The sequence below is a fragment of the Rutilus rutilus genome, assembly GCF_951802725.1.
Source record: "Rutilus rutilus genome assembly, chromosome: 15".
NCBI lineage: Eukaryota > Metazoa > Chordata > Actinopteri > Cypriniformes > Leuciscidae > Rutilus > Rutilus rutilus.
In genome coordinates, this window is record NC_140220.1 from 34,875,499 (window position 1) to 34,903,262 (window position 27,764).

A 27,764-nucleotide genomic window follows, 5' to 3' on the forward strand; every position below is an offset into this window, starting at 1 on the left:
TACCTTCTTCAGGTGTGTTTGATAGTTACAAATAAGTTTTGATTTTATTGTGGTGAAATTTTTGTTTACAAGCTACTCCCAAAATTATGCATGGTCATCAACATGTATAGTGTTATTTTTACAGTCTACAACAACCCTGTTTCACAGACAAGGCTAAGTTAGGCATAGTCCTAAACTAAAATGCATGTTTAAGCTGTTTAACTGAAAGCAACTTGCACTGACAATCTTAAAATATATCAGTTCCATTGTTTTGTCTCAAGATGCACACCAGTAATGTTTTTTTTTTTTTTTTTTTTTAAGGCACGTTTATAATAGCTACTTAAATTGCCTAACTGAACTAAAGCGTAATCCTGGCTTAATTTAAGCCCTGTCTGTAAAACCAGGCTGAAATGTCCTCTGGTCCTTACATTTTCTGATTTTAGCATTTAATCTTTTATCATATGATAAGTTGAGGGGGGGGAAAATGCCATAGCCATGCACACCGTGATGTTTATATTCTAGATAAATATTGAGATTTAATAAAAAATGTACCAATGCACTAGCAAATAGATTATTGAAAATATGACGAGCTATACGACATTTGGCTGATATTGCACAAAAGTCTCGGCGGAAGTGACTCAACAGCGCTTCATGCTGCAGAATAATGCACTTTAACCGCTTAGAGTTTCACATAAAAATGTCTTAAAATGTAATGTTTTCATAAATGCATTTTAATCTCCCACACTGGTCGAGTAATTATCTTAATAAGCTTTTATCGCCGCATTAAGACGGATATTTTTCACACTGATCCTGTTTTCATCTGGATTTCTGCTCATTTGGACTGAAGGTGGACTGAAAAGCACAAAGCGACATAATTTGACGTATACTGAATTTGAGTCAGATTGGGATGTGAACACATTGAATCAAATGTGAAATATTAAAGTGTTTTAAGTGTTGGAGTGACAAGTCGCTTGAGTGCAGTGCGCGAGATTAAACACGTTTGAAGAAGAGATGGACCAAAATGAATCATAAAAAGAGTATATTTATTGAAGGTAAGTCAAAAGACTTAATAATTTGTGTTTATTTGTCTTTATTGTGTTTTAATGAGCTGTTTGTCTTGTGCTCGTGTAGAAATGTGAGTATTATCCGTTAGTTTTCATCGTGTGTGTGTTAGCTCGCATGCTAACCGTGCAGCTCCATTCACACAGGAAAAATACACGCATCTGAGGTCATTAAACAACAAATATACTTAAATTAAAGTGCATTGTATTACACATGTGCAGTTTGAAGGTATGTCCTCTTGTTTAAGCGTTTGTTTCAGTGTATGAATGCTAAAACAAACTGAGGCCTGATGCTATAAGACGATATAAACAAACCTCTGAAATCGTTGAATAAAAATAATGACATTAAAAGACACTAAATGTGCTCATTCTGGCTTGCATCAAAAATTAACAAGACTTTATCTATTTTCATTCATCACCGCTGTCTGTGGATGTTTTAGCCAGTGTTTTAGCGTGGGCCCTTCAATCTCATACAGTGATACATTGTGTGCAGTTGATACATATTATAATGTTATTTCCCTCTGATACGAATGTCTACAAAAGCATATATGATGCTGTTATCAGCAGTATCATATTGCCTTCAAAATACATAAAATGCATTTATAACATTTTTACACATTATGTTGACTGCTCTTGCACTTTTAAAGGAAAAATGTCTGGAGATCTAAAGGTCCAAATTTTACAACTTGAGTTTGAAAAAGTATAAAGATGAGGCTAATTCATGTTCACTGCAGGACAGGTAAATAGGACAGCCATAAAAATGGTAGTAAACACCTCTCTGTCTGTAACAATCTGAAGGTCTGTGCTGAGTTTGGGTTTTAAGTTTGACGTTTAGAAAAGTTGTTCTCAGAACCAGTACTTTTTTAATAATAAAAAGCAAATAGCAACATTTTCCTATTCCTTTACTCCCGTCTGTCAACACTGTTAGGTCTCAATGCTATTGGTCTCAAGTTGGGCCAGTGGTTCAGGAATCTGAAGACAAAAGGGAGGCCACTATTGCATTGCTCCTGGATGTAAAAATGAGTTTTACAGCATTAAAGCAAAGGACAATTTTCATAAACTGCTTCTGAAACGGAGAACAGTACCGCTCCCCGATACACATTCAGACACGGGTCCCATTCCCTCTAGATCTCCAGAGTTTCTGTATTAGTTTATCTATTACTAGTAATGATTGCAGCATCTAGGCAGACAAATCAAAGTCCAGAGTCGAAACTTTAACGATCTTTTTACTTTAATAAATAAGGCACCTCGACACCAAATTTCAAATACCAGTAAAATTTCACAATTCTTGATTCTAAAAAACTAGCCTATATAAAATTCAAATATTATTAATGACAAGTAAACGGGCAGTAATACAATAAGAACAAATAATCAAAGTATGAGCAATGGTACAAATAAATACAAACATACAAGTGAAATAAACAGTGCTATTCATGTTTAGGTAGGTTTAACAGTTGTTTAAAGGTTCAGAAATTCAAATTTAAAGTAATAAAATGTAAAATAACACTGCATAGTCTCTACTGTATAAATTAGCTTAAATATAGAATAATCCTTATTAAAGTTACAAAACGTATTCAGTCCAAGAGCGTTGAGAGATTTTCTCTGTGTCTTATGTAGTTTAATTAACATTAAGGATTCAGACAGTAGCAGAAACATTAGGCATAATGTAATAAACATTATGCCTAAAACATTGAACATAAACATCCCCCTGTGGTGAAAATCAAGCTTTTAATGTTGTGTATTTGCTTTTAATATGCTTTAATACAAATTCATAAGTCAGCACCATTGCTGAGTATTTTCTCCTTAAAACTGCAGTGAACCAAAGACAGTCTCAAAAACACGCTTTGAAATCGCTGGTGTTTCTGACGTCACAAACTACCTTGTAACCAATCAGATCAACGCGTGATCGTCAACCAGTGGATCTCTGAGCTGAGTGAGTGAGTGGAGGCGGGGCTCATTTGCATATTCATAGAACCGCGTGTACTTAATGAGGCAAGGGTGTCGAGTTACATTCAAGCTATTTTAAGGCATGAAGAATTTTTATCAAGAGAAAAACTTTTAAATATGTCATTATGGTGATCAAAGATGAGTTTTAAGGGATACAATTATTAACTACAAGGGGACTTTGAGACATAATGCACGGATCCAACATACTGTTTACACACGCGTTATATTTTGCTCTCTTTCAACCATTCTTACACAATTTGTGCTTGATAAATCTTGTCTTCTTACATGGTTGTTTAAGAAATGAAAAGCTACACACTCCATTGAACTGATGCCAAACATATAACATGATAGAAACATGATGATCGTGGCATTAATGATCCAATCATACACTCACATTCCTATTTAAATCCCAACAGCGACTTTATTTTGGCCGGGCAGCGTAGCTTGTAACATTATAAATGTCTTTAATTTTTTGACCGATTTAATACATCATTGGTGAATAAAAGTCTCATTACAAGCCCTTTAGTGGTAGTTTAACTGTTACTGGGTGAGCTGATGATCGCCAAGTTACAGCTCATTGCATCTCAATAAATGCATGTTGCCGGTCTGAAAGTTGATGTATATTTACATCTCATTCTTATTTCTTATTTATAAGGGAAAGAGATCAAGGTAAATTGATACCTCATGATATAATCCTGTGTATGGCTGTGCTCTGATACGCTGTTCTCATGTGTTTGATAGCCCTGGATAAGTGTGAGGACAGGAGAGATGGAGGCTTTAAGCAGTCCTGGAGGTGTTCTCTCTCAGATGATAGTGAAGACGACAGCAGACATGAGTAAGGTCATTCAGCACAGAGCAGCTTACAGCCCACTCAAGCATCTCTGCATCAACGCTTTGAGTCAAACCATATAACTGTGGTAAACAGAGAAAAATCAAGGTCAAAGAGAAGGTAGAAAACGATATGCGTAGTGGTCCGCTGTGCAGACGAAAAGCTACAATCAAATATCTTTTGCTGAAAGTGGACTTCACTTGTCATTGTCATCGGCACAATCCTCGAAAAAGAGATGTTTAGAAGAATGTTTAAGGTCCTCTTTTCATAACAATAAAAGCATACAGTGACTAGAAGTCTGTCAAGCTTTAGAAAAAGAAAAGGGGAAAAAAAGTATGAATAATAAATGATTGACTTGAAATAGACTTGGTATATGGACAAATGGATCTTTTTTTTTTTGGCGCACAACCCCGGGTCACTTTGCTTTTATTGTATGGAAAAGAGCAGGCTGGTTTATCTCTCATTCTCTCAGTTTTCACTCTAGAACTGAATCTGTGTGATGCCAGGATTCGGTTCGTCTGAAAGTGTTTATGAAGTCGGGTTTACATCAGCAAACCTGTTAGATCGAGTCTCCACGTCAGAAATAGTAGATTCAATCCTGGATGCCGGATCCTGTCAGAAGATATCCATTTTGTTTGGTATCCAAATCCTGTCAACAGCAAGTCAGACTTGTCTGGTTCCCAAAATCAGTGTGTGGCACCCAAAACTGTGTTGACTGAGAAAGACAAAGATGAGCAGAAAGCAGGACATGATGTAATAATAATATAAAAAAGCAATTATTTATTGAGTAATCTTAGTTGCTGATGTTTTAATGCCTAGACTTCGTCTGACCAACAGAAATACAAGTGTCACACCAGTCTGCTTTACCACAACATCCCATAAAGCCTTGAAATATTCCCCTTATCTCTTATTCGTGAAGACAAGCATTCCTCATTCCCTGAAACCCCACATTCATAAGATTAAATCCACTTGAAATGTAGGGAGTGAAAATGCATGAAAAGAGACCTGTGGTGTTGGGGAATAAGGTCCTGATGTACTTCCAGTGAAATCGAAGATTTTACTTGAAGTGTATCTGGGTCTTAAGAATCAAACACTTCGGACCAAGCAATCAAACCAAGTGTGAAAACATCCTAAGTGTCTCTCTCTTGTTGTCCGCTAGCGCTGCCCTTATGACCATGGAGCGAGTGAGTGGCCAGCAGGAGCTTTCACCTGAGGGAATCAAGGTATTTACTCTCTCTGTCTCTCATATGCTCATTTTCCTTTCATTGTCTTTCCATTATCTTTCAATAATTGAGCCCCAATCCTGCCTGTCTTTCTCTTTCCTGCTCCCCTCTGGGTCAGAGTTTGTTTTGCTCTGATGGTGCTACACGTACTTCATACCTAATTACATGTCATGGTACGATACCAGCTGAAGTATCATGTAGTATTACAGGACCAATTCAGTTGTTTGCATGCATCATTACAGGGGCTGTTCTGTTGAATTCGTTTTTACAGGTTACTCAAAGATTTTACTTTTTATGTAAAATTACATTTATATATAAAAATATTATAGTTACATTATGTATTATAATTGTAGTATATTATATATAGATGAACTATGTTATAAAATATAACATTGATATAATAGATGTAGTTTATATTATAATTGCACACAGTTAGTTTAACTTTTCACCTAATTTTTATACATTTTAATTGTTGCAACAAAGTGTCAAATACAGAGTTTTCTAGAATGTCAATGTATGACATATGAGTCCTTCCAGAATTAGCTGGAATAAACAAACTGTTAATTATAAAGGTATTATACTTGTGGCCATATAGTGTAATTGTGGTGAGTTACATGTTTAGCCCTGGTCTCAGGTGTGTTGAACTATGACCTTGTAACCTGAGCGCTCTGATCTGTCTCTAGCAGACTCCATCCATGAAGAGCTTCAGCGCTAATGGCTCTGTGGAGACTCACGAACGACGTCCAAATCAATTAAGACCTCTCAACAGAACTGGCAAGCTTAGGTATTGTAGTTGTATGTATTTATCACCCTGGGTAAAAAAAAAAAAAAAGAGTATTTAAAATATAAATGTTATAGCTTAAAGTTCCATTAATTAGAAACACATTGAAAACATCTGCTTATTTTAGATATTCTCTCTTTTAAGCAATATTCTTTAAGTATTTCCATCAGATATTTATACTCATGCCTTTTGTTGCTGTTCATGGTCTCCCAGTGAAGCAGCTCATTCAGTGAGTGTGTCTGCGCTCCCCAGTCGAACCAGCTATCTGATAATGAGCCCGGCACCGTCCCAAGGAGTCGTGGTTCAGGGGCGGCTCTTCCAGCACGCACAGTTCTCTTCTCCAAGCAGAAAGATGGAGCAAAGGTACGGCACTGGACCAGCTGACTTTACAGAGTTCAGTTCAGTTCAATTTTATTTATATAGCATGTTTAAAAACAACCGTAATTGACCAAAGTGCTTAACAAGATCCAAAATCAAAGAGATAATATACACAAACAATACACAATATACAATACAAAATAACCAACAGTAGAAAAAGGTCAAGATATCAAAGCTCAACTTGAATTGAAAGCCAATGCGTAGTAATGGGTCTTAAGCAAGGACTTGAATGTTTCAATGGTCCGAGCTTTTCTTACATAAATAGGAATAAGTGGCCAATGTAACAAGTGGCCAGCAGAGTAACAAGTGGCCAATGTTTGACATCAAGTAGGTCAGAATATGCTCTACTAGAAGTATGAGTATCAGGAGGAATACTGCCTTGATTTTAGTTAACCGTAAGCTATTTTCAAGTGCAAAGATAAAACAATATGAGACATAAGCCTCTGTGTTCTTGAATTTGCCCCGTTTACACCTGGTATTAAGATGTGTTTTGGTTGATCGGATCACAAGTAGACGAGGGAGACACATTCACCTGGTGTTTAATCCGTCTCTTTTGTCCACTTTCAACCACTTCTGTCCTGATTTCTTCGGGGAGAGGGTCTATGGGTGGGTAAATGTGTGGTGTTTCAGATCTTTTGATCTAATGGACAAAATAAGCTCACACAATTTATATGAATGCGCCCGGAGACGACGGGAAAACACATGGAGAGCAGCAGCTTTAGTTTCTGCTCTGACAGACGCAAGACCCAGACGAACGCTGTGAGTGTGTGTTAGAAATCAGGAATGGAGAGAGAACATTGTGCTTGGTACGGTTTTCATCTTCAAACTAGGGGTGTGCGATATGACGATTTTTGATCGTGGACGATTAAAATGTCTCCACGATCTGCTTTTGAAGAAATATCGTAGTATCGTGTTACAGTGCATTCTATCAGTCGCAGTTCTAACGTGTGCTTTTCTGAGCGCGTACTCGCGAAGTGTAGGAACTAACAGCCTGTCAAACAGCATCTGGAGACTGGACTGAGTTATCTTTAGAGGCTCATTGCGCTAAAACTGTCAAATACACACAAGGTTTATATAAACAGAGTTGGTTATATCTAAAGTGAAAGCAAGAGAAGAGAAAATCTGGTGCGTGTGTCATATGCATGCCTTCTTAAAGCGACAGTAACCTAATAGTAAACATGCTGCCACTTGTCCTTAAAGGGATAGTTCACCAAACAATGAGGGCCTAATGTGAATTGAACCCAGAACATCAGATGTGACGGATCTGCTGTATTTCTGAATTCTCATGCTGTCTGCCAATGTGTCTCTCGTGCAGATCTGATCTGATCCAAAGAGTGGAGCTGGAGAACATTCTTCTCACGTGTCCACCGATGTCAGGTAAGCAGACAAAGCAGCTCCTGCACCAATGAGTCTTCTCACTTACTGACAGATACAGAGCGCATCAAAATTTAGAAAGGAGTGTGATCTGGTTACTGGAGTTACTTTATGAGCAATCAAGTAATGCTGCACTATATAATCTTTTTGTTCGAAATTAAAAAATGTAAACAATGAGCGAGTATATCATAAAAACCCTTTCAAATCGTGTTTTTGCCTTATTCTTAATCACACCACTGTAATTATTTATATTTTAGCGTTGAACTGCATACTTTAATCATACATCCATGCGTGTTTACATCATGTCTGTAAATAAAAGGAGAGGAGCTCAGGCTACTACTACAGTGGAGGTAGCTTGAAGCCCTAACAACTGAACCTTAACACCGAAAAGTGTTTCCAAGCAAAAAGGGGAAGTGATAGTACCCATACTAAAACACAAATCAATATAGTTTTTTTTGCTGTGGATTGATTGTTTATTTTGTTAACAATGCCTGTCTCTAAACAAGTCATAGCCTTGGTTATAGTTTTCACCTTTATCTGCTCTGAATAGCAATCATTACTGTATGTCTAATGTCATCATAAAATAGTGGCATATAAAATACTTACCTACTCATCATAAAACATAACATTGATAAATATGACTGTTGTTCCACTGTACATCCCTAGATTCAGGAAACATCACTATTAAGAGACGTGTCCATCAGAAACGGCGGACGATGAACAACAGTCCTGATACTCTGGGCAAACCAGTTGAGGTGAGATTGGTTTGCTCTACATTTAAATGTATGATAATTCATGTCAAATGTGCTTTTTTGTAGTTTATTCATTTTTGGCTGAACATAACCCTTTAACACAAAAATGTAAAGTTCTGTCATCAATTACTCACCCTCATGTTGTTCCAAATCCATAAGACCTGATGGCTATATATGATGAACAGATTTCATTTAGGCTTTTATTCACGCAGGTGTTTATAGAGTAGGGCTGCAAAATAACGAGATTGCACTTAAGTCTAAAGCACAACTAATGTGAGTAATGCGACGTACTGCTGATATTTACGTTGCGCCATGATGCACTACGCTACTTCTGACATCACAAGTTGCGTAAGTTGCGCTTCAGATGCAAGTAGACGGCGTATGTTCGTTTGGCCGGAAGCTAGAATTTTGCTTTGTAACGTGTAAAATATGAATATTTTTCTTACACAAACTCATTGTTTTGCTTAAATCTGAGTGAACCATCTCACAGTGATGCACTAATAAATAAAAATTGACCATATTGTTTGCCATTGTGGCAGCTGAATAAATGCACTTACTCTCTGCTACCATACAAAAGTATAAATGAAACATCATTTGTAATTATTGGAATTAATATTAGGAATTTCACAGTTTTAGCTTTTGAGAGAAGCTTATTAAAACTACATAGCCACCGTCTGTTTATAGTGTTTAGACTATTCAAAGATGTGAATGGCTAAAAGGAAAAAAAGATGAGTATCTTTCTTTATATATATATATATATATAAAACATTTTTTTTAATTTTTTTTTTATTGATTTTCCATTTGATAAAGCTAACGTATCATGAGTGAAATAATTTGAGCAAAATAATCCTGATTATCAGTTAAACAATTTTCGGGAAGCCCTAATATAGAGCACATCAAATATGGTAAACAAAAGCTCAGACATTTACGATTGACGCGTGAGAACCAATGAGCTTCATTCTAGCTTTTGTTGTGCTGTATGTATGTGCATTGATCATTGATTGTATGTTAACAAAAGGCTGAATTAAATCTGTTCATTATATAAAACTTGGATTCAATTTCTCCATACAAATGGATGTGTTTTACAATCTTATTATAAACGTTTTGAACTGTCAGAAGGCACGTTTCCATTACAGATTTGCGCAAAACTGTGGGGTTTTTTTTCTTCTTTTTTTTTCTTCTAAATGTCGAGAAAAAACTATTACGAGATGACGGCGTTTCCATTAACCGATGTTATGTGACTAAAACTTCCATAAGTCATTACAAAAATCATGGCAACGGACGTTGGTAGGTTTATGTGTATCTCAGCCACTGCACTAGCCATTAGTATTAATCGAAGGAGACGTATGTGTGTTATCATTAATTGCATTAATGTTAAGGAACGACCCTTATAATACTTGTGAGTGGCACATATGAGGTGTTTCTGGGTGTTTCTCCCTCATATCTGCGTCGAGGTCTTGATTGTGGCATTTATTTGAGGTTTTAAATCCAGTATTCCTGTAATTCTTCTGTCTATTATGAATTTAATAAAGAAATCTGTCTCATATTCTGTCCAAACACACCGCGTCGTCTACGTCAGGTGACCTGTAAATGCGCAAAAACTGTTTCCATTGCAGTTTTGCGAAATATTTCTTTTTCGAATTGCCTGAAAAACCTCCTCATGCGAGCGTAAAAACTTTTTAGCAATAAATGTGAGTTTTTGCGAAAATGACGTGTTTCCATTGGCCGTATTTTCAATTCGCAATTTCAATTTGCACTATTTGAAGGGTAATGGAAACGCGGCTTGAGGTTTGGGTGAATAGACTTTCAGTGGAGGGACATACATCTCTCAGACTTCATTAAAATATCTTCACTTGTGTAACAAAGATGAATGAAAGTCTTACGGGTTTGGAACTACATGAGAGTTTTTGGGTTAACTATCCCTTTAAATGATGTCTTCCCACACCCGGCAGCCCCTTCAACCTGATGATTACCTCACAGTTTGTGGTAAATGTAGCCAGCCAAGTGAGGACCATGTAAAATGTGACCACTGTGGAAATATCCTTCCTGCTGAGACTCTTTCTGCTGTTACATCATCACTGCCCCCTCGGCCCTCGGTTCCCTCGCAGACGCCCAGCCTTCAGATCAGCAGAAGCTTTTATGAGCCCACCTCTGGGGGGTGCTCTCAACAGCTAGACGTCATAATAAACCCATCGGTGCGGATCACCCATGGAAACATGCTCGTCCCGCACAATGGACGAGCCGTCGCCACTTCTGGAAGCTCAGCGTGTAACGGACACAAGCCAGCTGGAGGCAAGAAACAGCAGGCCACCAAACTATGTGAATTAAACGACCCTAGTAAGTACGACTACACTTCAAACTCTTACATCCCTTATCACATTATGCTACACCGATCATCTCAAACATTTGTTGTGTTGTTTTCGGTTAGCCGGTTCGATTAGCTTTGCTTAGAAAGGTGCACATAAAAGTGGTCCATAAGGGTAGGGACACACCAAGCAGACGCCAAAGAACTAGCGCTGATGAAAGCCGACTGTTGCCGCCTGCGTCGGGGCAGAAAAACTGCACTTGAACACAGAACTACAGCCGACTCTCAGCTAGCATGCGCGTTCTGTGCCTGCATGGAAATGAGACAACTCTATATCTGCAGATATATTTGTCTATGTTTGTCATTCAAAAAGGGCAATCGACGCAGTTAGATACACAAACAGTAAACAAAGCAGCGCATGCAATAACCACTTTGAATCTCAATCCTGCTGATGTCAATATAAATCCTCCACTATGCTCATGTTAATATTGAAATATTCACCCAGGAACACTTAGGTAAGATTACGTACAATTGGAACTGCCTTCTATCTGCACCTCCTTGACTTCTTTGCTCGCTGTTTTGCTATTATTCTCGTGCACTTACTCATTCACTAAGCTGAACAGCCGACGCTGATTCTACATGCTGAATCGGCCCAAAAAACCCAGAGGGCGTCCGACTAGAGCCAACGGGGCGGATCACACCGGAAACACGACGTCGACCGGCACTCAAAAACGGCACGATCGATCATCGACTTGGTGTGTCCCGGGATTAAGTCTAATGAAGACATGATAACTTTGTGAGGAACGGACCCAATATCAGTAGGGTTGTAACTAATCTAAACAGTAGGGATGTAAACTAATCGATTATAGATTATGAAAATAATCAACTCCGCTTTTGATTGATTAATCGCACCTGCACACTGTGCACAGAAAACATCTGCCTGTCATGTCACTTTGCTATATTTCAGGTGTGTTTTGTCTATAATGCTTGTAGAGGACACAGACTGAGCTGCTACGGGAGACGTGCAAGATCCACTTTACCCAAATCTTGAGAATGCTTTATATAGTATTCTTCAAACTTGTTCGTCAGCGTTTGGTTTGACACGGCTTGGTTTGTCAGATCTGACAGGGTGTGTTGTGTGTTGTTTAGGGGTGGGAATCTTTTGGCACCTCGTGATTCGGTTCAAACCGATTCTTGAGGTCACAATTTGATGATAAATCGATTTTTGAATCATCGATTCAATATATGCATAGGTATATATTTATTTATCTGTGGTAGACAGTTTAATAGATCTTGAAGAAAAAAAGTCCCACTGAATTAAATGTGAACCTTGAAATGTATTTTGTTTTATTATTAAGCTGACTGCAGTCATTACTCGCGTGCCTGGAAGTAATAAAGCAAGGCAGGCATTCTTATTTTATTTTTGATATGAAAAATAAGAACAAAGAAGCAAATTACAAACAATAGGGGAAAAAAAAACTAAGAGAAATATATACAAAAGAAACAAACTTTTTCAGGAACAGTAGCCTAGGTTTATTTAACATGTATAAGAAATACATATCGTATTTCTTTCTTTGTCTCTTCAGCTATCTTATGACTGACTTGCTAACAATTTATTATATTTTTCTTTTTAATAACCTTCCACAAATCCAAGTGCGTAACAAAAGAAGAGGAACATACAACTTGCAACAAAGCAACGTACAATAATGTTACTGATAATAATAAACATTCCAGAATAAATATTATACTATATTCTTAGTGTTCAATAACTGTTTAATCGTGAGTTAAAAAGCATTTTTGATCAGGCTTGACCAAAAGATGTCATATGAGATGACACCAGTAATCCAGATCTGTGTTGTTTGTGTGTTTTGATGAAATGCAGTTGTGCTGTCCAGTGATGAGGATGAAGATAGTGATAATGTCAGCAGCACCGGGACGGTCAACCGTTTAGACAGCGTGTCTCCAAGGCCAGCGGACTCTGCCCACTCGTCTCCAGCGCCCTCCGGTGGCCGGGTGGAAGCAGCGGTGAAAGCAGCCGGGGAACACGAGGACCCTAGTGCTGACTTTTTCACACAGGCAAACCACAGAAACCCGCTGCCCAGGAGGAGTCGAATGAGAGATTCAGTAAGGAGTGTTACATGTGTTTGCTTTTTTCAATAACAAAAATTCAGTAAACATTATTTGTAGAGCACCTGCCATCCGATATTCGCAATAAGCTTTGATACTTTTGATATGAAAATAAATCTGAGCTTTCTAATTATGTCAGTTTTATCTCAGAATAAAAACAAGAAAAACTGTTTTGGCGCTCAGTTGAAGCGGCACGTGAACCGATCATCTCTTCCTCTTTACTAGTTACAGCAATAAGTGCTTCAACTGCAGAAAGACCACAATGACACAGCCTTTAAACTGTCATGTACTGCTGCATTTACCTCAAGAAAGTTATTCAATGTCCATAGCTTGCTAGCTAGAAAAAATATCTTCACTTTTATGATAGCCCCTAATTAAATGTTTATATTTAATTAATTGAATTAGAGTAGAAACTAATTATATTATTAAAAAGTTAATAAAAAACAGCCATATGTGCAATTTAAATGTAGAATTGAGCAGTTTAAATTTTAAGAAACATGCAGATCCGTAAAACTGAAAAACTCTTTACAGGATGTAGAGTTTGTGTTCATTTTTGTTCGTGTTGTGTTTGGATTTTTTATTGGTATATTTCTCTTGCAGTTTGGGAACACTGTGTGTGAAGATCCATCTCCGTCTAAGAAGAGGAAAATGGAGCAGGTGCAGGTGTTGGGCAGTATTATTCTGGAGTGCAGGAGCGTAAGGATTGGCACACTACGCAGGATGGTCACCAAACCTGTCGTGGTGAGATCACTTAAACCAAACACCGGTTTCAGATCATGTGCAAGATTGGGAAATTAGATTAGATTAAAGAATGAACCTCATTGGTTCTTGCAGATGCTCAAACGTGCTGCGTAACACGCCCTCCTAATGCCTGTTAGTTGTCCGTGGATGTGCCTATATTTGGCGTTTAAAATGGAAACGTCTTTAGACATGGAAAATCGATTCAATTAACAATTATGTCTCAAAAAGCGAACAGGATTTTTTCACAAAAGTGCCAGCCCTAGTTCCTGCTATATCAGTAGCCGCTAGCCAATGAGCTTGCGTGCTCAACCTTCAAATACTTAGTTGGCATTTGCCTTAGCAGTGCAGCGCACTTCAGAAACACTCCACCTTCCCCAGCTCCACCTGGATGATTCTGCTACGGGTAATTCATGTACGCTATATTGTAGAGCATCAGCAGGAGCATGTGTTTCCTGCTCACAGCAGCGTGTCATGCATGTATTGGCAGTGGAAACTCCTGTACTTGCTCTGCAGCAGCAATAATCAACAACAGTAGCATCAGCAGCAGTCATACCCATTACGATGCCAAACACTCCGAGAGTTGTCATGACAAGTGTCTTTTTCTTCCTTTAGTTTACAGTGGACTACATTCAGCTGGAGACAGAAGGTAAGACACAGCTTTGAAAAAAAAAGTAAAGTAGAAAGAAACGTTATGTTGTCAAAGGTTACTACTTGATGATTTGTAAAATAAGTGTCTGTTCCAGTCTCGTTTGTCATTTGTTCCCTGTGGTGTTGTGATTTTGAAGGTCCTGAGGTGGACGTGTTGGAGAACGTTTGTTTGAAGTCGTCTGAGCTGACCGGATGTGAGTGGTGTAACGTCAGGAAGCTGCCGGTTCTCTTTCTGCAGACTAACGATAAAGAGTGCCAGCGTTTACAGGCTGAGCTGCAGATGTCTAAGGACAATGAAGGAATATGGTACGACTGCAACGGCAACAGTGAGTATCGGAACTAAATCATATCAAACAAGCATCCAAAAGTTAACGTACGGGTCAGTGCACAAATGAAAAGTTAGTTCTGGGGAAATTTTTGGCAGCATTTTCTTGTAGATGCAGCAACAGACTAAAGGCCAATTCACACTTCACTGACCAACACAGACAAACTATAGTATGTCACTTCTCAGTAGGGCTGCACAATATTGGAAAAAACGTACATTGTGATATTTTGTTTTTCTGTGATATATATGTTCACCAGGTGATTAGAATAGCTCTATTTGTAAAGAATTAATCATTCTAGAATAATTGGGGTGATTTTGTAAAGGTGAATCTGCATAGAAAATAAACAAATTACAGGTGCAGAAATTGAGTATTCAAATGTAAAATAACAGTCTTCACTGTATAAATGAAATATAACTTTATATATATTATATTATTTTATTATATATATATTAAAGCTACAAGTCATTTTGTCTTTCTCTTTTGTTGATTGATCAGCATTGGTGACCCAAACAGCTGCGGGTACATTAGGCTGCTGTCACTTTAAGGACGAATGCACGGACATAATATAAATGACACACATTCGTTTTCTTTCTCTGTTTACAACACATATCCGACTGTGTTCACGAGGATACTCGCCCAGATGGGCATTATGACTTCATTTTGCGTGCATGTGTCCGTTTAAGCTCAAAAGAAAGAGAAAGCGAGCTGAATTCGGCTTTCACGTGCTGTCTGCGCGGCTCTGTGTGTGTGCACGCGAGTCCTCTTGCGCTTGATCCCTGACATCAATCACATGCGTTCCGAACTGGGTGACAGCTGGTCAACCAAACTCAGTTAAACTTGACATCGCACATCCATGCGCGCACATCGCGAGATCAATGCTAAAACGATATATCGTGCAGATTTAACTTCTCAGGAATTCCACAACCCGACAAATGCCGAATCAACATGTTCAGTCGGTGAAATCAAGCGGCACCAACAGACGCAGACAGGGAAGCACACTGATTCGACGAAGAGTCTCTTGCTGTTGGTCAGTGTCTGACGGTGCAGACCGATGCTGACACTTTCAGAGCCACTGCACACGTGCTTATTGCAAATGTCCAAATCAGTTCAAATGAGTTAATGATTCATCAATAGTGCAACTGTTTATAGCCCCAGAAGAGAGTTTTTTCCACGCGATCGATAGAAAGTTCCCACTCAAAAATCGTGACCTCTGTCATGTATCTGTTTTCATCGCTGGGAAATTAAAGTACAATTGCTCAGAGCTGGTAGTGATCACTTCATTGTCTTGGTTTCATCTTTGTTGGTGATTTTACTGCTTACATTTGGACTAAATCTGAATTTTTCTCTGTGATTTCCCTTTCTCGTTCTGCTGATGCTCAGACGATGAGAAGTACATTGTGTTGATTTTCGAGAACGGCCCCTCGATGCCAGAACAAATGATTCTGGAGGATATCCTTGCTGAAATCGGCCGAAACAACAAACTGGCAGATTTCCCCAAGAAGATTAATTTTGATGAGGCCAATGTTAGACTGGTTGAGTACAATAAAGCCTCCAAAGACAAAGTAAAGGTGATTTATGTTACGATCTTTCATAATAATTCTGACTTGATGTTTGTTGTGTTAAAGGTGCCAATATTTGTCCCTCACCTCAGGTTAAAGAAGAGAAAACTGTAGTATCAGCAACACCTTCACCTTCATCACCTTCAGCATCCTTTTCGGTCGTGACGGTTACCGTGGCAACAGCACATGCAGCCCCGACAGTCCCCATCCAGTCTGCAACGACGAGTTTCCAAACACGCATGTCTGCTCGGCTCCTAGAGTTCTGCGAAGAGGAGGATGAGATGGCAGAGCTCCAGCCAACCTTCACTGGTCCAATCGTCAAGTAAGACCCATTACATCTGCCTGTTTCATGCGTCACATTTTGGCTTTGACAGGGCTCAATAATAACACTTGAACTGCTAGCTTAGTCAGGCCAGTAGTTTAAATTAGGGCTGGGCGATCTGAGGAAAAAATATATATAATCTCTTTTTGTTATTTTTTCAGAACGTTTCACCAAGTGATCGACATGGTGTAAACATTAAACAAATGACATGTTAAATATCTGCAGAAAAGATGTATGAAATATGAAGGCGAATATCATACAAACTTATTTTAACCCTAACACTGGCAATGTGATCTGGGTGTAACATAGTTTTTGTCATCTTTTTTGGGGCGTAAGAATGATTTTTATTTAATTTTTTTTCATCAAATCCTTTTTGGCTTTTTTTTTACCATTTTTATGGTAACGCAAGGTCCGATTTCAAAACGGTTTTTCACAGGCTGAATCTTGCGTTTGTAAGCTTTCCAATGATATATAATATGTCAACATTATATGAGTTGAAGTATAGGATATAATTGTTTTAAACATGCAATGGCAGTTACAGTTATAGATTTGATCCTTTTTTTTATACCCTAAACAGGCAATGTGATCTGGTACTCGCAGCTCATAAAGTCCAAAATACATAACATTTTTCAAAAATGATTTTGGATATGATTTACTTAAGTCCAGATGATATAAAAAATGACATGAAATTATTTGTTGCTTATCATTTTCTACTCTTGCCTGTTTAAGGGTTAAACTAACCTATATGTTCAGAGTAGCCAAAAAGTAGACATTCAGTTTTAGATGTCAACCCCAAAAACTCAAGGCAATTCAAAATGACTAAAAGTCACCATCATGTCATAATTGACATTGCTGTATTGTCAACATGTCTAATTGTAACATTTGCTAATATTTTTATTCAAAACCACAATTTGTTGATTTAAAAAAGAAAAAAAGAAAATCTTGGCAAAACATTCAATTCAGATTAATCAGAAAAATCGCCCTGGCCTAGTTCAAATGTTTACTTCTATTTTGTAAATGCATTTTAATCTTATTGTGAATGATTCATCCTGTCGTTTCTTTTTTTTTCTTTTGACTGCAGCACTTTGGTATCTTTTAATATGAATCAATTTATACTTAATTCATAGAGTGAAGACTACAGTATACAGTATTTTATTTTTACAATTGATTATTCAATATCTGTATTATTTCTTAAGACATGTTTTTTATAATGGAATTTTATTTATGTACCAAGTAGTTTTTCTTTTTTGTCTTAGGTCTGCCTTGCTTTATTACAGAAAACTTCCAGCCATATGTGTAATGATTGCAGTCAGCTTAAAGCTTAATGTTGGGTGGACTAAAATGGGAAGAAAAAAATTAATTAATTTCAAGGTTAACAATTCATTCAGTGAGATTTTTTTTCTAGACCTATTAAACTGTCTGCTGCTGTCAAATAAGAGAAGTAACACAAAACCATAAACTACGATCAAATCTATGCATATATCGAATCCTTTGATTTAAAATTGAGAATCGATTTTCAATCGAATCATGTCCTGAAGAATCAATTTGTAAAATTTGAAGAAACAAATCTTTCGTTAAGGTACCAAGAGATTCCCAGCCAACTGTTTATTTCATTTGTGTCTTTGTTTTTATTGTATTTATTTGTGCTATTGCTTGTAATTAGTTTATTTGTTCTTATAACTGACTATTTACTTGTCTTTAATAATGTTTGAACTTTATAACAGTTTGGCTAGTAGTTTTTGCTGTGGTATCGAAATTTCACTGGTATCTAAAATGTTGGTGTCATTGCAATACAACGTTGCATGGGTGAAAAACAACATTAACGGTAGCTTTTTTTAATTATTTTTTTTTTTTTTTTTCATCTTCTTTGTGGTGAAAACTTTGGCATGGCAAGTGAAAATCTGAACCACTGGCCGGACCAGGAAAAAGTCCCGCCCAAATGCCATGTGAAACAAATAAAAAATGTTCTATACATCTACAAAACAGTAAAAGCCGCATTTAAGTTGTTACTGTTGTTTGTTTTTTCTGTAGGTTGTTGGTTTACCCCCCACCACCTGCTAAAGGAGGAATCTCTGTAACCAATGAGGACCTGCACTGTCTGAATGATGGAGAGTTTCTCAACGACGTCATCATTGACTTCTATTTAAAGTCATTATCTTTATTTCAATCAATATTGAGTGTTCAGACTAAATACATTGCTTTGAAAAAATAAGTACACCCCATGAAAGGTTTTGTCCCATGTGGACATTTCATATTAATACTAAAGTTGTATTAATAGGACATTAGAATTTTTGGGACTTTTGGTTTATTTGGAATTTTTATTGATTGGCGAAGGTGATAAAGTTTAGCAAGAAAAATTAACTTTGAAGTATTTAATTCAGCAAAAAACATTGATCCCTTTGCAGAAGTATCACTTGTGTGATATTGAAGAGGTTTTAAGCAGTATTTTAATTGTATGATCTATGGAACTTAGACATTTTTTTATCATGTTAAAAGGTCACTTATGGCTTCAGCTTCAACTTGTTTAGAAATGGGCTTACGTTCTTCTCAAGCACTTTTGTTATAATGTGGAATTGATAGTTGTGGCAACCAATCCATAACAATCACACCATTGATTCACAGTTGGTTTTCTCAAACGGAGTGTTTGGTTTGGAACTGTTGTGAAACATCTCCACCTTTGACTCGTCTGTGAAGGCCTCACTCAGACACTGGATGGAGAACTTCTCTTGGGAATATTTGGTTTAGACAGATTGCCAGTAGTCTGAAACATTCTCCTTTTTTGGTGCCTTTTCTTATTTTACAATCTTAGGCTACGCTAGCATGACAATGATGTACTAAATAACAGAAAATTAGCATTTTTCGCGTACAGATGACAAGTTGTCAAAGTGATCCTTGTTCACACGGATCTTCGAAAACGACTTTAAATGCTGTATTCTAGCTATATATAGGTAGCAATGTCACACAAAAAAACCCCGCTACAGACTGAACACGTAGCCTAATACGCACGTCTCCGTTTTCATTTTCCGACAGCAGCCCCACGATGCATGAACTGACGTTTTTAGTTGAAAGCGGTGTCATGAAATGACCCCTTAGAAGTGGCTTTAAATCTCTTTTAAAGAGCTTCTCAGGCAGCTTGTTTGATGTGGGCATATTACTCCCACGATGTACTTCAAATTTCAACTTCACCTTGAGTTTTTAATGGTTTATATAAGTTGTGTTCTACTAATTAGTGCATTTTCCAAATATTTGGCAGTTGATGTAGTGATTAATGGGCGGCGAATGGGTGTGCTAACTTTTTCCACACAAGAAATTGAAATGTCAGTGTCTTTTAATCTGCTGAAATCATTACGAAAGTGTACGGTTGAAGTGTCTTTCCTTAACTCTTTCCCCGCCATTGACAGAAATTGTCCGGTTTTCCGTGTTTTCACTGTTATACGGTAGGGGGCGCTATTATGGCGGTGTTGATGGACTCGATCTACTCTATCGGTGTTTGATCATCTTTCTGAATCCAGATGTAGTCTTTGGCAAAAACAAGATTTTCAAGAAAAGTTCAATTATATTTCCTCGATTTACAAAAATAGACTTATCATGGGGTGTACTTGATCTTGTATGAAGTTCGACATGTTCTGATCAGCATGTGTGCTCTCTGCTACTAGATATCTGTTTTTGGAGAAGTTAAAGAAGGAAGATGCTGGCCGCAGTCATGTGTTTAGCTCATTCTTCTATAAGAGACTCAATCAAAGAGAGCGGAGAAACGCAGCTGACACGTCCAGCTTACCGTGAGCTTACGTCATTTACTCAAATATTCACCTGTTCTTGGAGCTCGCTTACTGTGCTGAGATTCATTTTTGGGATGGGACTGTCATGTGTTTCAGCATTCAGAAGAGGAAGCACAACAGAGTGAAGACATGGACACGTCACGTGGATCTCTTCCAGAAAGACTTCATCTTTGTGCCCATCAATGAGTCGTGAGTGTTTATCTACATTTAACCAGCAGTTACTTGAGAAGTTGATACATGTGGATGTCTTTCATTGCAGTTTAAATGAAAGTAGTGTTTCAAGTTTAAATTGTTCGAAGGCAAATGGATATCATGAATTGATTTTTGTTTGCATGAATGTTTTGTTATTTTTTTACACTAAATTAACGTTAAATAGCCTTGCTTTAAATGCTTAGTATTTGTGATGTGCAGGCTCATTAAAACTGAAACCATAAAAAAGTTACTTTATTTAATTACTTGAAATAAAATAAGTCTACTGATATAAAGTAAAATATAAAATCTTAAACTTATTTCATTTCAGTCAGTTGCTAAGGCAAACTTTTCATTTAGTTTACCTTGATGTGTTAAAATAGCTAAAACATAAATATATATATTTTTTAAACTATATAGACAATTTAAAGTGCACCTATTATGCTATTTTAAAGGTTCTCAATTTTGTTTTGGAGTCTCCTACAATAGATTTACATGCATCAAAGGTCAGAAAACATCTTAAACTTGCTCATATACATTGCACATCACCTATTTTATCACAGTGCCTGAAAATGGTTCATTTGTAGATTCAGTCTCTCTAAACCCCTCCTTTCCGAGAGCCTCCTCTGCTCTGATTGGTCAGACAGCCCAGTCTGTTGTGATTGGTCTACTCTGCTCTGATTGGTCAGATGGCCCAGTCTGTTGTGATTGGTCTACTCTGCTCTGATTGGTCAGACGGCCCATTCTGTTGTGATTGGCCTACTCTGCCCTGATTGGTCAGATGGCCCAGTCTGTTGTGATTGGTCTACTCTGCTCTGATTGGTCAGATGGCCCAGTCTGTTGTGATTGGCCTACTCTGCTCTGATTGGTCAGATGGTCCAGTCTGTTGTGATTGGTCTACTCTGCTCTGATTGGTCAGATGGCCCAGTCTGTTGTGATTGGTCTACTCTGCTCTGATTGGTCAGACGGCCCAGTCTGTTGTGATTGGTCTACTCTACTCTGATTGGTCAGATGGTCGTCTGTTGTGATTGGTCTACTCTGCTCTGATTGGTCAGACGGCCCAGTCTGTTGTGATTGGTCTACTCTGCTCTGATTGGTCAGACGGCCCAGTCTGTTGTGATTGGTCTTCTCGACATGTCGACAACACGAACCAAACTCTTCCAGTCTCTGATACAACTACAGTGCTTGAGGGTCAAAGTAGACGTTGTTCACGGACAGCCAATAAAAGACCATAGGCTGGCATTACGTAAATTTGTTATGTAGGTTTGTAACAGGAAGTGAGACTGGAATTACTGATGAATCGTTTCAACAGTTCAGATTCGATTCTTTATTCTTTGTGCACTTTGATCTTTGAAACTTTGCAGACCTTTTACATTCATAAACGGCTACATTACACACTACATGAAAGGATAATATTGGAATAAGCATAATGGGGCACTTCAACAAAAAAACATAAAAAATGACAAACTTTTAACTGAAATTGAAATATAAACACCAAATCTAATTAAAAAATAGTACTAAAAACTATAACAGTATCCCAATGATACAAAAATAATACTCCCATATTATCATGTTTTTAAATCGACTTGTAATCTCATGGACCCGTCTTTCTATGTCCGTCTAGTGCACACTGGTATCTGGCCATAATCTGTTTTCCGGGTCTCGAGAAGGCTCATGTTGAGCCAAACCCACTGTACCAGCCTCAAGCTCCTGTCCACAGCACTGCGGCCTCCTCCGGCCCGCCCAACGCTGGAGGTTCAGATGAGCTGGAGGACCCCGGCCAGCACACAGCCGTCCTGCACAGATCAGCAGCTGATGTGAACAGACAGCAGTTCACAGGTGAGCAGACGTGAACCGCACCAGTCAGCGGAGGCTGGCGGCTGTTGAGTGTCACTGCTTGACGTCTGTTTGGCTTCTGTTGCAGATGGTTTACACAGAATAATCGAGTGTTACGGAACAGACGACTCCCAATACTCTGATGACCAAAGCTCATGTCCGGTAATTCACTTCAGTTTGGATAATCTGTGGGCAGTAAGATTGCTTTATTTATTTTGGAAGAAATGAATACTTCTATTCATCAAGGATGCATTAAATTGATCAAAAGTGACAGGAACAACATTTATAATGCTACAAAAGATTTCTATTTCAAATAAAAGCTGTTCTTTTGAATTTTCTATTCATCAGAAAGTCATGATTTTTTTAATTTATTATGGTTTCCACAGAAATATGAAGCAGCACAACTGTTTTCAACATTGATGATATTCAGAAATGTTTCTTGAGCAGCAAATCATCATACTAGAATGATTTCTGAAGAATCATGTGACAGTGAAGACTGGAGTAATGATGCTGAAAATACAGCTTTACTATCACAGAAATATATTATAATAAAATATTTCACAATATTGCTGCTTTCACTGTGTTTTTGATCAAATAAATGCAGCCTTAGTGAGCATAAGAGACATCTTTGAAAATAATTTAAAAAATCGTACCGACCATAAACTCTTGACAGTAGTGTAAATACTTATTCCTGCAAACAGGTGGTAACATTGGGCTGTTTTGACTAACAGAAACTCTAACATTGCTGTTTATTTTTCTCTACCCCAGAGTTCTCACGTTGATATGCTTTGCTTGTTATCTGTGTTTTCAGGATGAGTGCAGCGATGACGGCACTTTGGTCGATGACACTGGGAGCTCTGACCGAGCGGAGTGGACGTCCAAACCCACCATCTGCAAACAGTGAGCGCAAATATTCCTCTCTTATTGTGAATATAATATTACAGGAATAAGGAAGGATAAATAAAAAAAAAAATAGCTGGTAAAATGAACACATCTGCAACATTCATTTAGCGAAGGTTTTTCATTTAATATTTACACTACCGTTCAAAAGTTTGGGGTTGGTAAGGATTTTTTAATGATTAAAAAAAATAAGTCTCTTCTGCTCACCAAGGCTGCATTTATTTGATCACAAATACAGTAAAAACGGTAATATTGTGAAATATTATTACAAAATAACTTTTTATTTTAACATATTTTCAAATGTAATTTATTCCAGTGATCAAAGCTGTATTTTCAGCATCATTACTCCAGTCTTCAGTGTCACATGATCCTTCAGAAATCATGATATGATGATTTGATGATCAAGAAACATTTCTGAATATTATTATCAATGTTGAAAACAGTTGTGTACAATTCTTTTTCCAAGATTCATTAATGAATAGAAAGTTCAAAAGAATAGCATTTGTCATTTATAATGCATCCTTGATGAATAAAAGTATAAATTTCTTTCCACAAAAAAACAAACATTTAAAAACATTTCAAAAACATAAAAAAACCCCCATTTAAATCTTACAGATTACAAACTTTTCGAATTTTTAAAATATTTTTGTATATTTTAATTTATTTCAGCTTTGTTTTTCAATTAACAATATTTTAATTGTTTATTTAATAATAACTACCCTATTTGCATAGTCAACCAAATCAGATATGGCAATTAAATGTCACAGAACAGTGGATCAGTTATATCAAATGTGTCAACAGTGTGGACAAATGAACAATTATGTTATTGCATATTTTAACGTGCCAACTTTGATTGTCCGATAAACGTTACACCTGTTTGTCTTCAGATAGAAAGCTGCGGGACAGTTTCAGTCACTACATTATAATATCAGAAGCACAAACCAGGGTCCAGGCAGAACTGAATTGAGATTCATTGCAATTTCTCAACTTAGGTTAAAAAATAATTCGGGATCGACTGATTACGATACATGTTGTGTATATTTTCCAGCACTCATTGTCATGTTATTGAAATCCTCAGGCCTTGCATTCTGATCATGGACTCTCTGCGTGGACCCACACGGTCGACTGTGGTGAAAACGCTGCGACAGTGAGTTACTGCTTGAAAATAAAACCTTTATTCCACATGGATGTGTGATGTCATGATCACAGATGTTTTTGCATATAAAATTGAAAGAATAGTATTTTTTTTCCTGTGGGAATCATGGAGAATCTGCACGAGTCTTTAAACGATAACACGAGTGGCCTTGAGTTTCTCATTCATGTTGGTGTGAGTAATGTGAGTGTTTGTCTTGGTGTTTGTGCAGGTATCTAGAGGTGGAGTGGGAGGTGAGGAAGGGCTCCCAGAGGAGTTTCGGGAAAGAGGTGATGAAGGGCTCGAGTCCTCGTGTGCCCCAGCAGGATAACTTCAGTGACTGTGGGGTTTACGTGCTGCAGTACGTGGAGAGCTTCTTCGAGGTGAGAGTGAGCCGCTTCCCAAACACCTAGAACTTTTCTGCCGTTGCATCATTGTTAACTTGTGTAATGTGCTTTAATTCACACACATCCCAGACAGCCCTGTTAAGACAAATGACATCACAATGTTTCCAGGATTTAATATTAAATAGGGAAAAGTTTCATATAAATTATTTCCATTTTGCACCCACACGCATACATAGCAATGGGTGCTTTCAAGAAGCCTCATGATCACTGCCAAAGTCACTGATTTCAGTAAACAAGGCTTTGTTGCCGAAATTACATTGGTTCACCACTAGGGGTGATGATTCCTGTGAAATCATGAACCGGTGTCTGTATGGTTTTTACCTGATCTCAGATCTGTTTTATACATTTGTAGACATTTAATGACACATTTGTATAATAAAAGGTCTCTTATTGAACTGAGTAACCAAGCTCCAGGGATTTAAAGTAATGAATTACAAATACTCATGTTAATGCAAGTAGTTGTTATCAGAAATTTTACTCTAAATAGTTTCACATTTGTGTACTTTTACTTGAATACATTTCAAGTGATGTATCTGTACTTTTAGTCTGCTATTTTCCCTCCGTTTGTGGACGTTACAGGCTTGTTTTAATTCATCTTTTAAATTTGTGTTATGTAGCTTGATGCTAAAAGCACCAAAATCACCTCTAAAGCCCCGTTCAAAAAGCCGACTTTGTCGCTGTATGTTAGATAATAGACTGCAAATCGGTGTTTACTGGGCAAATTTGTTTATTTTATTAGCATCTTTTCAGCCTTTTCTAAAAACTCACATGACATGGTCTCACAAAATGCTTTATAAAATGCGTGGTTTTAGAGATATAATCCTCAGACTTGAAATGAAGTATGAGCAGACTTGTAGGTTCACTTTAATTGTGAATATAAGTTGTTATACCACATACGCATAATATTTTTATACATTTAAAAAAATATTCTTTATGTATGTGTATATATATATGTTTGAGCATATATATGTCCATATTAATAACAGTCTGAGTAATTCTGAGTCTTGAACTGTTAACTCTCAAGTGTTGGCTTTATAAATACATGTTGGTTATGTGTCTATTCAGAATGACTTGTGAGCAGTTTCATTTGTTTTCAAATTGCTCATCATTTGGAGGACAATTAAAAACATTTAAATTAATATTTATTAATATTTTTCCATCTGATTAATTAAAGAGAGAGTCTATTTGGATTAATCGGTTATCAAAATAATGGTTAGTTGCAGCCCTACAACAGTAGCCGCTTTCCGACCAAGTAGTTCTAGGAACTTAGTTCTAGGAACTGTCCACTTCTAAACAGTTCTAAGAACTACTCTCCCCTAAACTCGGTTTTGCTGTTCGCGTTCGCACTGGCCAAGTGGCCATAGGAACTGGTAGGAGGGGTAAGGGAGTGACGCAAGCATGGTGACTTTTATTTTGACGGCGCGACCCACCTTTATTTTGGCGGCGCTGAGAACGCCAGAGCAAACAATGCTCGCATTCTCTGTGTTTATTTGTTAGCGATCTGTCTAACAGTACTGTTATTATCTTATTAGATAGAACTGTTATAGAAAGTAGACCGTATATTAAAAAAAGGTTATTAGCCTATGCCGTGTGGTTGATGTCCAGTGTTGCTAGCTGGGCAGATAAACATAATCATGTTTGGCTTGGTCCCCTCAAAGTTGCGTTGGATTTTCTCTTCAGCATAAAGGTTTAGAGACCCATCTATCACTGTTTTCCATGTTTGTATAGTTAGTTTATGGAGTAAATATATAGGCTATAATCTGTGTGTTTACATTCTAGCTGTTTTAAAAATGGCGGGTGCTGGTGCTCCGCGTGCGTTCGGTCAATCAGCGTACACTAACGTCACGGATAGTTCCTATAGTGCTGGTTTAGACCCTACTCTGAAGTAGGACCCAAATTAGTTCCTACAAATGGAGTTCCTAGAACTAAAATCGTTCCTAGTTCCTGCGGTGCGAACACGCCGACATCCGGGTACTTTAGCCAATAGTTCTAGGAACTGTGAAAAGGTTCCTCCGGTCGGAAAGCGGCTAGTGTCATGATGGCACTTTATTGGTTATGTTTTTCCCCGCTTACACTGCCTTATGTCAGTAAATAGCTGCTTCAGGATGCAGATGAAAGATCATCAAAACAGAAATATACATTACAGCTGTTTAGTGACATTCATATCCATATTGAATTGACTGCTCAGTTTAGGCTTTTTCGTTTGTAACTAATGCAATAATCGATTTTTTTTATTTGTGTCTCCTAAAGAATCCTCTTCCAAGCTTTGATCTGCCGATGAATCTATTGGATTGGTTTCCCCAGCAAAGGATGAAAACCAAGCGGGAAGAGATCAAGGAGCTCATTCTGAAGATTCAGACTCAGCAGCAGCTCAGCCTGGAGAGCGAGAAACATCCGGACGCCGGCCACAGCCCGTACGAGGACACGTTAGAGTCAGCTGATCTAATCCCTCCAATCAGCTCCTGAGCTCCGCCCACGCTGCTACGCTTCTACCATCACATGACTTATAAACACTAAAAGCCAATCAGGGCCTTGTGTGATTTTTCGCTGCTGGACAACTCTGCCGTTATTTCTTATAGTTTCGATGATGCGAAATAAGAAAAAAAGTTTTTCATTTGTATTGAAGTGTACATAAGCTAGGCTTTTCCTTTTACTTTGCTGTTTTTTTAAATGCCTTTTGAGTTTTACCTCTCATTTATTGTTAATGCATCGGGTTTTCAATTTTGCACCATCTGTGAAATAAAAGTTCATGTGTTCATCTTTGATGATTTACTCTAATGTGCCTAGAGGATTAAATACAGAACTGTTCAGTATTCCATTGGGAATTAATGCCTCTGAAGGAAAAGAAATCATTTTTTTTGTAAAATCAGTATCCAAGCGAAATTTGTGATTACAACGAAATCATTTTTCAATGTTCTACTATTTGCCGTTCAAGAGTGCACATTTGCCTTGGTACTGTCTAATACAAGAATATTATGTGTCAAAAATTAGGCTTGCTTGCTTTATGAATATCTTGTTTACATTATTTCAGTTGATTCACAACATTTGAGTATTGGTCTTTTCAAAGCACTGTCACATGATTCATAAACGTTCCTCAAAGTATCGGACTTAAGCAGGTCAGACGTGTGAAGCTTAAAGTCAGATTCAACTTTGACCCTGTTTGCTGTAG

At 37.6% G+C, this 27,764-nt stretch overlaps 1 protein-coding gene across 6 annotated transcripts; it reads left to right on the forward strand.

Moving 5' to 3' along the window:
* Positions 1–589: 589 nt before the first annotated feature.
* On the forward strand, positions 590–27,353 carry senp6a (SUMO specific peptidase 6a). 6 transcript variants are annotated; one of them, XM_084433385.1, is made up of 23 exons: positions 606–1,031; positions 3,729–3,822; positions 4,976–5,039; positions 5,723–5,823; positions 6,034–6,183; positions 7,514–7,575; positions 8,239–8,327; positions 10,277–10,661; positions 12,512–12,753; positions 13,357–13,497; positions 14,110–14,143; positions 14,283–14,471; positions 15,852–16,033; positions 16,123–16,352; positions 18,384–18,500; positions 20,009–20,131; positions 20,228–20,320; positions 21,945–22,159; positions 22,245–22,318; positions 22,968–23,056; positions 24,135–24,203; positions 24,421–24,571; positions 26,846–27,353. In XM_084433385.1, the coding sequence occupies exons 1-23, from the start codon at positions 1,001–1,003 to the stop codon at positions 27,059–27,061; spliced, it is 3,141 nt and encodes a 1,046-aa protein (XP_084289511.1). In that variant the 5' UTR covers positions 606–1,000; the 3' UTR covers positions 27,062–27,353. The 6 variants fall into 6 exon arrangements, with proteins under 6 accessions (XP_084289513.1, XP_084289511.1, XP_084289509.1 ...); XM_084433383.1 differs by having other exon boundaries at positions 609–1,031; positions 15,852–16,039; XM_084433384.1 differs by having other exon boundaries at positions 609–1,031; positions 5,726–5,823; positions 15,852–16,039.
* The last annotated feature ends 411 nt before the right edge of the window (positions 27,354–27,764 follow it).